The sequence below is a fragment of the Gadus chalcogrammus genome, chromosome 11 (assembly GCF_026213295.1).
Source record: "Gadus chalcogrammus isolate NIFS_2021 chromosome 11, NIFS_Gcha_1.0, whole genome shotgun sequence".
Lineage (NCBI taxonomy): Eukaryota > Metazoa > Chordata > Actinopteri > Gadiformes > Gadidae > Gadus > Gadus chalcogrammus.
In genome coordinates, this window is record NC_079422.1 from 6,964,100 (window position 1) to 6,975,933 (window position 11,834).

The 11,834-nt window shown below is 44.8% G+C and overlaps 1 protein-coding gene across 1 annotated transcript in view; it reads left to right on the plus strand.

Moving 5' to 3' along the window:
- The window catches only part of LOC130391273 (nectin-2-like), a 77,972-nt gene extending 73,478 nt beyond the window's left edge, over window positions 1–4,494 (plus strand). The window contains exons 7-10 of the mRNA XM_056601321.1: window positions 1,622–1,751; window positions 1,978–2,035; window positions 2,201–2,284; window positions 2,781–4,494. Coding sequence (XP_056457296.1) covers window positions 1,622–1,751; window positions 1,978–2,035; window positions 2,201–2,284; window positions 2,781–2,990 — 482 coding nt within the window. The 3' untranslated portion in view covers window positions 2,991–4,494. The remainder of the gene's footprint in view (window positions 1–1,621; window positions 1,752–1,977; window positions 2,036–2,200; window positions 2,285–2,780) is intronic.
- The last annotated feature ends 7,340 nt before the right edge of the window (window positions 4,495–11,834 follow it).

Below are 11,834 nucleotides of genomic sequence, written 5' to 3' on the forward strand. Positions count from 1 at the left end.
TTATTTATCGCTACACACTCCATTTATTAAACAAGAACATGAATAAGATATAATAATTGCTGCTAAAATCTGCTGCTGCTGCTTCTTTTTAAAATGTATTTATTTATACCATGTCTTGTTGCTTTTTTAATTGTGTTTTTCTAGCTGTTTATGTGTCTTGTCTGTACTACCGCTGCTGGAATTTTGAATTTCCCTGAAGGAGCATTCCCAAGGGATCAATAAAGTGTCTATCTATCTTATCTTATCTTATAAACCACAGTGGTGGTGTATAAACCTAATAAACATCTATTGGTATATTGGACACACCAGCCCACACCAGCAGGTGGAGGTAAAATGGTGGACTGAACAGTATAGGAACAGCCATGAGAATGGACTGGGTTTGAATCGCCATGATGATGCCGAGGTATGAAGAAATGTGTTAATGAACATGTAGACCCACAAAAACGAAAAAGAAAAAATGAATGCCTTTCCTTCTGGAACAGTATTCAGGAAGGAAAGGGAGAAATTCATAGATCAGTATTTGAGGTCTCAAAGCATCGATTGTGACCCCTCCAATTAACATGACCGCAGTCTTTTTGCTTGCTCTTTTCCTTGCTCTCCCTCTCTCATCAATGGAGTTTCAGATCCTGCGTGGCCTTTACCACCTCCTCATTAGCATAACCCCCGGGGAATATTGGTCTATAATGAGCTGAGCAGCTCCTTTGGTAAACACTGAAACATGTACTTCTGTGTGCGTGGGTCACGCTTCATTAGAGCAACCTCTGTGTGATGTCTCTGGTTCCTCTTAATAACCCGTGTGTGGGAACACGCTAATCACGACCAGGGCCTGCACTCAGCTCACCTGCACGTCGGAGCACACGTATCGTCACACCGCACGAGCCATGCATTTTGATAGGATGAGGGAGAGAGGGAGAGGGGGAGAGAGAGAGAGAGAGATTGGAGTCACCGCAACAGCCTCTACTTTACAACAGGGCAAAGCCTCATTAAACACACTAATGTCTTGAATCATTTGTAGTCCAACGTTGTTTGTTCCTTCCCTGCAGTCTTCTAGAGATCCTCTGTAGATGGAATTATTATGCACTGATAATAATAATAAATCAGACTAGTCCACTAACCTTGTCTTCCTGTTTCCTATTGCTTCTCAGTCCAGTTGGTTATTTTTATATACGTGGTCAAGCAGCCCTTGGTGTATTATGTAACTACCCCCATTTTGTTTATATGCTGTTATATTTTCCAGTCTCAAGTGAATGTCACTTTGGATAAAAAGGGCCTGCGAAATTAATGTATTATATATATCGTTTGATTTTAAAGTTGTAATAGCTAAGATATTCTGAATTGTATTTTGTTAGAAATGGCGTAACCGTCTGTATGAGTTTAGATGTAAGACTGCTCCTGGTTCATTCTGACCAGTCAGGGCATCTCTTCCCTGATTGATTCGGGGAGTTGGTCTCAACGATCAATCACAGGTGTGGGAAATACCATACTTTGTCGCCATGGCGAAGGGAATGTTTTCAATGCATATCTTTTTTCCATTCTTGCTCGGCTGCTCTTTTCTGCTCTCTCTTTTCTTCTCTCAAAGGAGCCAACTGAGATGTGAACGTGTGCCATGTGTTTCCCTCAGGAACCAGGCTGCCGGAGAAGGGGCCGACCACAGGCATCATCATCGGGGCCATCATTGGGGTGATCATCATCCTGGCCGCCATCGGCTCCGGCATCGCACTGTACCGCAGGCGTAGGAAGTCGATGAGCGAGTACGTTCCTGTGTGTGTGTGTGCGCAAAATAATAATGTCATTATAAACAGTGCTTTGTATATCTATTTTACTATTTTAAGTTGTTCAAATTAATAAGTGTTTTTTCAAACAACTTGCATTAACAAGTTCTCTCTCTCTCTCTTTCTCTTTCTCTTTCTCTTTCTCTTTCTCTTTCTCTCTTTCTCTTTCTCTCTTTCTTTTTTTTTTTTTTTTTTTTTTTTTTAGTGGTCCACCTACATTCCAGCCCCCTCCCCCTAAGAAGACCAACAGCTCCACAGACAGAGTGAGTTCCTGATGACTTGGCAACACGTCTAGAAACTAAATCAACATTTAGAATCAGACTGAACAGCATGTTCTGAATGATATCTGTGTCAATAAGAGAATGACTGCAAGTACGAAGCCATCTGATGTCATCTCTTTTTGAATGGATGCGTGTTTTGTTTTGTAGTTGATCACCGTCCATGACCCAGTGGTTGAGAACAGGCCCCTGCAGGAACAGTACTACAATACCCAGAGTGCTGAGCCAGTCACGGTAATGGCAGCTATAATACTTGGGATAACAGCAGCAGGTTTAGCATTCAAACAATAGCGAATGATTGATATTAACGAAATACGTGAATACAACACAATGACCAATTCCTTCATTTTCTGAAGATATTTTCATTTGGGTAATTTAGTGATCCTACAAGTTAGGCAGTAAACGAATACAATCAGAATTGGAGTGACTACAAAAAAAAAAGTATAGAGAAGAATTAGGAATCAGACACAAGGTAAGTATAGTATATTCAGTTAGCATTATTAATGCATAGTAGTGACTTAACCACTCTGCTCTTAGTTCTGCAGTAAGTGATGGGTCAAATTGCATGTTGTACTTGTACAATGACACCAATAAAGGTTGTTTGCCTCATGATTCATACACATACGGCCACTCCGAGGGACAGATGATAGCTCTAAGTGCAGAACACACGGACAAGAAGAGGTGAATATGAGGGACTAAACAACTACCTGGGTCCTTGTGATCCTGGCAGGACCTGGACACCTACCAGGAGGAGGAAGGGGAGGCTCCCAAGGACAGGGTGCACTACTACTCCGCTGCCCCCAGTGGCTGGGATGACCCGGAGCACAACGAGGTGCCGCCGCCCTACCTCTACACCTACGCCGACGATCCACAGGCCGCGCCTCAGGACGGTGTCGTCAACCGCGGGGACAGCTTCGTATCGGCTGCCATGTTTGTGTGAGAGGAGTCAGGTGTGTGTGTGTGTGTGTGTGTGTGTGTCCATTCACCCATCAGAGTGAGAGGGCATGACATCTGGTTTATTAAAAAGCCAAAAAGCCATCAATCTCTCCCTCTCGGTGTGTGTGTGTGTGTGTGTGTGTGTGTGTGTGTGTGTGTGTGTGTGTGTGTGTGTGTGTGTGTGTGTGTGTGTGTGTGTGTGTGTGTGTGTGTGTGTGTGTGTGTGTGTGTGTGTGTGTGTGTGTGTGTGCGCATTTGGAACCATGGGGGGAGTGTGATGGTAAATTCCCGAGGTTGCTATTTTGGATCGTATATTTAAGAAGTCTGTTACTTAGAGTGACACATGCATGCTCACCTGAGATGTAATTATGAGATTCTTGTGGTTTCAATAAGTGGCTTGATTTCACATGTGCTTTGTTCCTTTAGTCCACAGAGTTCTGCTGAGCCTGCTTAACAAAGCCATGCAAACTGTAACGAATCTGACCACATATTAAAAATGTTTTTACTAGTTAAAATGTTTTGAGGCATAACCTGCTGAATTAATGAATGAATTTCATCCTGAACATGATCTAAAGAGTTAAAAAGCTGATCAGGTTGCCACACATACCTCTGGGTGTTACTTTTATGACACCTGTGTCTGTATGTGTGAGAGAGATTAGTCCAGAAACTGGGGGCGATGCCATGTTCAACGCTATGATTAGGAATGGGCCATATGGCAGCCATCTTGGTTTAAACACTAGTGTTTAGCACCAAGATGGACTCAAGATGGACGCTAGGTGAATGAGAACCATGGATTCTCCCTGCTGGGGTGACGTCTGCAATGATTGTTCTTCTCGTTATCTTTCTTTTTGTTTGGTTATGGTCTCAAACCTTTTCTTAAGCACATTCTACCGTGAAATTAGGGTCTTCGTGTGAATGTAAGTAAGAGGAAATTAAATGAGGAGAACTCTGCTCAGCTGTACACATGTCTATTTTTTATGTTTTTTTCTTTCTTCTCTAAAGCCATATTGGACCCAAGCCCCTACATACATCGACTGCTACATCTAATACTGTATTTCTAAAACAGGGAATGTCTGTTACCTTGCACTGTTTTGATGAAAAGGGAGTACTGGTTGTTTTGAATATCCTTCAGATCTAGCAGCATACTTGAATTGATAATGTAAAATACGGTTTGTTATAAAATCTGCTGCTCTCGTCATCTGGAATTGGAGGATTATGCTGTTCTTTGATGAGGAGACGGTTAATAATGTCCCCACCGGTATGTTAATTTCCCCTAGTTAGTCAGGGCTAAATGTTTATATTGATATGGAAATTACTGCATCTATTATGAATAACCAATGTATGTGCATGCATGTATATACTTTACCAAATCACGTCTGTGTTAAAATGATAAGGGATTTTTCAATTTCTTATTTTTAAACAAATTTTGATTTTATTGTTTGTACATTGTTCTTTTGATTTGTTGATGTACAATCATTGTCTAGTTTAATAAAAGCATAAACTGTGGCTTAAATTTCTGTTCAACCTACAGATTGTGCTTGATGCAGTGATATACTGAAAAAAGAATACATTTATTATTAATCAATAACTATATCAACAAATCAGATATCAACGGATATCAACAAATCCAAACAAAGTTTGAAGAAAATGTATAGATTACCAGGTGTCACATGGTACTGCTGTACTGCAATTGTTATACCTCAACTAACCACACGAGGGTGCAGCTTTAGAAAAGCGGCTCCCAACATTTCATCTGCGACGCAAGGCCTTCTATTACCGACCGCCACTCTCTACGCTTGACTCATCCCTTTCATCGTCTCAAGCGATCATCCCCCAATCCCTTTCTAAAAGATCATTAACCGTCCCTTCGATGCATTAGCATGACCATTTCCCATCCGCAATGTTTTTTTTTTTTTTTTACTCGACCGGTACTTGTTACGAGACGATAATGTACCATATTTAATATGCAGGAGCAAATGCAGCACGTCCATCAATCCATCCATCCATAACCCACCTTCCAGGCTGATGACTCAACAGTGCTTCTCTCCGGAGTGTCGTCTGTGGTTATCATGGAGGGGAGAAGAGGGAGTTCTGCTGCAGCTCTACTTGTGTAGAGCCGAGGCTCTGGCTGCTACCTCTAGCTATGACTCTGCAGTCTGTCATCTCCAGAGTGATAGATTGGCGTTCTGATCCACTCACACTCACACTTATTGGGGCGTTCTTCTCAAGAAAGAAAAAAAAAAACACCAAGGATTTAGTGGCTGCCATACTGTATTCCTTCAAGGTCGAAGGCGGACAATAAATGTCAAGGTCACGATTTATTGCCGACGGAAGGGAGGTGTTTTCTTAATGTTATGCGCTGCAGTATGATACAGATGGATTTACAGAAGGCTGAAATACTCAAACCAGTAGTGGCTATTTGGAGTCTGTTGGCACATGGCTGTAAAATAGTATATCCTTATTAAGCATAAATACACCAGGTTTGTAAATAGAACGGCATGTATGTTAAACGTGCCAGGTTGATAAGAAGCTAGCTGTTTGAGCCCAGAGATCAATGCACATTGGAAAATAAGCATCAGCTATGTAACTTTCTGAATGGTGCTGGGAGAGTATTGATTGAAGAAATGCTGCATTGTGGTTCGAAACTCTAGCTATCGATAGTCTGATTATTCTGGTGGAATAATGGTATTTTTCAATGTCCTGGGTCACAATGGAATAGCAACAATATACTGTAATATTGATACAAATTTTAGTATTATACTATAGTATAACTTCTGGTAAATTAGCATGAATTGTAATTTCAGTTATTTTACCCTTTCGCTGTGTAAACTTATTTATTCTGCCATAAGGGTTCAAGATGCAGTCTTGAGGATTGAGTGGCATTTAGCTGTGAGTTTGCAGATTTCAACCAACTGAATACCCTCCCCTCACTCCTCCTTTTCCAATGACGAAGGAGAAGCTACGGTGGCCTGTAAGGTGCCCTGTAAGGTGGCTTGTACTGTACTGGCCTGTGAGGTGGCCTGTACTGGCCTTTAAGGAGGCCTGTACTGGCTGTAATATGGCCTTTACTGGCATGTAAGGTGGCCTTCACTGTTAATTTCATGGGAATATACACAAAATACTATATATTATATTCCATTTCGCTAGATGCCACAACATTCTCTTCATTGCACCTTTTATGTTTTACAAAGGAATATAAGACTAGTGGAAGCTGACCTTAATTTTATTCAATAGAATAGAGTGGGTGAGACTATATATTAATGCACTCTACACTCTTTGTATTTAGCTACACAAGCTAGCTGGTGGTGCTTCTTATTATAGCGCCTGTGGTAGCGCTTGTAGCAGGGATTAGCCTGGCTTGTCCGTTGCTAACCAGGTAACTAGAGGGACAGAAGTCAGGAAATAAACCTCTCTCCCTCCTTCACCGCTGCTAAGCTGGATAAAAATAGAGTCGGAGCGAGGGATTGAGAGAAGACGGATGGACTGAAGGAGTGGGGGAGGGGATTAGGACGAGGAGAGACACTTACCCAACTGTCAGGACGAGAGGTGAGGAGGGACAGTAGCGACCTTGGGTATTAAATGTGCCGTGGAAGGGGGGGCGGGGGGGGGGGGGGAGGGTACAGTGAAGTGAGTACAGTCCATCATGCAGCCTACCTGAAGGACACACGGTGCTGCCTACCCTGGCTTACCATGTGCATGACAATGATGAGCATGTTGGGCTGCATGCTGCTGGCCTGGTTGGTGAGTAAACACACACACACACACACACACATACACACTTTACTCATATATACATATTTAAACATACATACACACACATTCTTTATGTACATGACCTGTTATAGACTGTTGGTACCCAGATTAATGACAACCTTGAACGATCCTCTCTATACATTGTCCGGTTCAAAAGGTCAGCACTACAGAACTAAAGTTGCAAATGGGCCTCAGATTAAATTCCCTCCAGGGAGAATACCATTAAATGGGGTTTAAATTGTAGTGAACCTGACCTGAGGTAAGAGGATAAAACGCCCACGTGACTGGATAGGCCAGGCACCCCTGCCGAGTTGGCATGTGCACGTGAACCCGTGTGTGCACGTTTGAGGCACTGTGCTGGGGGGAACGTGCGTGGAGTGTAATTAGTATTTCCCCCTCACCATTCGGACCTTTCTTCTGTGGTCCTGCGTTCCAAACCGGCTGTGTTAAGGTTTCCTAAACCTGAAAAGGAGCCCTGTTGCAGCTTGCTCTTACCATGACACTTAAGCTCTTTCCCTCTCTCACTCACGCTGTCTCACTCACGCTGTCTCTCTCACCCTTTACTCCCCCTCCAAAGGCCAGAAGGACGGGCTGGGTAGGCGGGGAGCGCGCAAACGAGGGGGGGAGGGACGTCAGCGGAGGGGTGAGTGACTGTCAAGGCGCCATTGTGGGGAATGTGAGACATGGGGAGAGAGAGGGAGGTGCAGGTGTGGATAAGAGACACAGGCCGCCATGGATCGAGAGGGGGAGAGAGGCACAGGCCGCCAGAGAGAGAGTGGGAGAAGGTGAATTGGCTTTGAGGATTACCATGAGGTTGAAGGGTTGTAGGACACACAAAGCCACAGACAGCTGGGAGTGAGAGCCCGGCTCGGGTCGGTGATGGCAGTTAGCACAGACTCAGTCCACACAGTGTTAGCTCTTCACTGAATGCTACCCAAATGCTCTCCTGACTATACTGACTCGCTGAAGACCTGGTGTGCTGGCTGATGGGAAATGTAAACGCTGGGTGATGATGACCCAGAGCAGCCAATGAGAAACGAGGACACAAATGACGCATTTGTAATAAGCATTTGTACTAACAAAGTGAACTTGAGTTAAGTGATGCACCAAAAGGAATAAAGTATGCTGGTACACAGGTGCCGGGACAAATTGATAATTTAATAACACGCGCTACGATACACAACACAATTATCCTTCAAGTATGATTCAACTAAATGCGCTCTGCTCCCTATATGTAGATATATATGCTGCCTTCTCCCAGTCTCAGCTTTGGCGCTGCAGACTTCTTCTGTTCTCCCAGAACTCATTATAGTGTCCACAGAACCATGCTTTCATCAGCAGAACTGCTCGCCAACTTCTGCTGTCTGGTCTCTTTCCAGAAGCCGCTGTGCATAATACCCAGGTGTGGGTTAGCTTCACCTAACCCGCGGTCATCCGTTGACAAAGCACTTTATTTTACAAGGAATTGGTAAATAGAGCTCTTATTAACATCCAAGTGTGATGTTGATGTTGATGAAATCCCTGTTCCCAATCTTGACATCTCAAGTGGGAGTGTCCCCCCAGAGTGTCCCCCCCCCCCCCCGGAATACAACATAGTACAGTCCAACTGGTTATGCTGCGTTCGAGTATTCTCTGCGAACCGACTCGGATCTCGGATCTGACGCCACGCCCACACTTCAAGCGTTTTATTATTTCGCTCGGAAAACATGGACGCCACCCGGAAAGCTGTTGTCGCGGTAGCATTGGCAGAGGACCAGGCGCTCCAAAATAAGTAGGCTATAGGCCATAGTCAAGTCAAGTTTATTTATATAGCACATTTAAAACAACAGTAGTTGACCAAGTGCTGTAGACAAATACAATATATTTGTGTACATAGGCAGAGATACGGACGCAGTAAGGTATTGCAGTAATACGAGTGAAATAAATTGCCATTTAAACCACCAAAGTTGTCCAAGCACAATGAAAACAGTTCATACTTCAAGTCACAATGGGCGCAGCCATCTTGAATTCTGTCTCGGAATTTTGCTCGGTCACCACTGAGTTCTACCGAGATGGCGAGTTCGGCGTCCGAGGAAAAGGGGCGTGTTTGTGCGTGTCGCTAGGCAACGTCCTCGGACTTCCGAGACGGATGGATGTTAAAACGCAGTTCTCCATTATAGTGGGTGGACATACCCACGTGTTACATGCAAATGTTTACCTGAAGCCTGAAGCCCAAAACACATCTTTGTTCAGATTTCTAGTGTGACCCAAAAAACTAAATCACATTGTTTTAACGGAGCATAGCACACAGAGAGAGAATTTACGTGAAAATGTTTTGCTCGTTTAATATCTGACATCTTTGCTGGATGTGAAGATTGTAAAAAAACTAACAAAAAAAAATAAAAACAGCTCTGGGCTTCTTGCTTCTGAGGCTGATCAACATTATCTATAGATTGAGATTAGGGGCCCTTTAAGCCTTCTATGCGAATAATGACAGCCGATTGTAAAGAGCGGAGCAGCCTGTTGATGACTGTGTGCTTTAATGGGTCTTCGGACGCCAGTAAAACTCGGGGGCACCAGGCCTCCGATGCGATCGATGGGCCCCGTCCCCCCTGGTTATGGTCAAGTCTGTCCCTGTCTGCTGAACCATGGCGTCTACACCCCACCTGGGGTTAGGGGTTAGATTCCCTGGGCATGGCGTCGACACTGCCGGGGGTGAGGTTCAGGTTCAGCGCCCACTGGAGCCACCCACGCTAGTAAATGGATCCGCCCACGGTCGGGTAAGACAACGTTTCGGATAAAAGCGCCCCCAAATAGGCATCTATTATTCAGGAGGCAGACAGCGCTATTAAGCCAGAGGAAAACATCCCACATTTGGTGATGTCATGGGGGACGAGACGGGAGGAGGATGTGATGACGCGACGAGCTATTGTGGAGCTATCTATGACCAAAGGAGTGCACCCACATAATGGCTCTGATGAAGGCTTTCAATCAGATGGATATTTCCCATCTGATATTTCCCCCTCTTCCTCCTCCTCCTCCTCCTCTGCCACCTCCTCCTCCTCCCCCTCCCCCCTTCCTCCTCCCCCTCCCCCCTTCCTCCTCCTCTTCCTCCTCCTTCTTCTTCTCCCCCTTCCCCTTCTCCCCCTCCTCCACCCCTTCCTCCTCCTCTTCCTCCTCCTTCTTCTTCTCCCCCTTCCCCTCCTCCCCCTCCTCCACCCCTCCTCTTCCTCCTCTTCCTCCTCCTTCTTCTCCCCCTTCCCCTCCTCCCCCTCCTCCACCCCTCCTCTTCCTCCTCTTCCTCCTCCTTCTTCTCCCCCTTCCCCTCCTCCCCCTCCTCCACCCCTCCTCTTCCTCCTCTTCCTCCTCCTTCTTCTCCCCCTTCCCCTCCTCCCCCTCCTCCACCCCTCCTCTTCCTCCTCATCTGCTTCGGACCTCCCTCAATGTTCTCCTTTATTTCGAGCTGTAAAGTAACTAAGGTACCCTTATCTTAGCTTGTTATGTCAACACGTGTTCTTCCCCACATGTAACTGTGGTGTTTATCAACCCAGCCTGGCAACATCAGTTTCCGCGTTCTCTGACTGCAGTCACATGACGACGCGTGTCCAATCAGGAAGGGCCGTTGGTTCCACCATCAGAGGAGGTTTAGCGTGTTACATCGTGAAGCAGGTGTTACGCCAGTGGATTTGAAGAAGGGGGGGAGCCGGTGAGGGAAAGGCGGGTGAAGGAGATAAATAGAGAGAGGGGGAGTAGGGTGAGGGAGAGATAAAGCAAGCTTGAGGGGGGGAGGGAGGGTGTGTTAATTGCTATGGAAATTGATGATAGATAATAAAACAAACACCAATAAATTAAATTCAAGATGGGGCGATTCTAATTCTATATTTTCCACTCTCTGCAGAATAATGACATTGGGATGGTAAGTGATATGCGACTCCATTTGCAGAGAGGGAGCTACACAATGACTCCTTCATTCCGTTCAATTAAACAGTGAACTGTACATAAATAATGGTTTTCATCTGTCACTGAGACACAGCCTGAATGTATGCATTAGCATACATTCACTTTAGACTGGTGGAACAAGGGATCGTCTGTCGGCTGAAAATGGCCATTAGTGACTTGATGAGTGAATGTTTATAAAACATAACTTAATTAAAATGCAAAAATCGTCATTATTTTAAGTGATTAAGTGCAGGCGGCGATGCATCTACTGATACAGAGACTGCAGCTGTTTTTACAGCTGAAGATAATCAGAATGAATGAATGTAACAAAGCTATTGATGCATCATGGATAAATGCTTGTGTGTGTGTGCTTGTGCATGTGTGTGTGTGTGTGTGTGTGCGTGTGTGTTTGTAACACACACAGCAATAATATATTTAAAGAAGGCTGAACAGAGCAGTGCCACACCACTAGATGTCTCCTTCTGATGAGACGACACTTGAATGAGAGTGTCGTCTCATCCTCCTCCTCCTCTTCCTCTCCCATCTTCTCTAGAGCCCTCTACTGATTCAACACAAAATCACACTAATAACCACATACATTCAAGCATGTATACACGCTTTCACACACGCACGCACATTTGAAATGCTTTATTTGAATTCATAAATTGCATTTATTTCCATTTGCCAAAATAGGTGTACAGACACAGACCCCTAGGTACAGGTAACGCAGTCTCCTCAACACTGCCAGGCTGCTCTTGGTTGGTGAGCAATACCTAGTGCCCTTAGATTGTTGGGGAAAGTAGTACACTTCAACTCCAACAAGAAAAGACGGCAGGAAACCGCATAAAAAAATGTAAGACCTTTATTTAGAACTTTGGAAAGTAGCACAAAAGCAGAGCTGGTCTGCAGAACACCGGATTTTCCAGCTTGGGCACTTTTTATCGTCTCCCTCTGATTCTTCCTTGAGCTCCAGGTCAGCGCTGTTAGCAAACAATGCCCACGCATGGCTTCACCATCAACCCCACCTTCTAGTTCTGTCCATGGTCTTCAAGCACAACCTGGTTTGCCACGTATTGGTGGCAATCCTTTCTCCCGGTTTCCCTCATCCCCTAGTCCATTCCTTTCACAACATCCTCGAACCATTTGGTCTACTTTCGGCTCAGACTGAGAGACACAC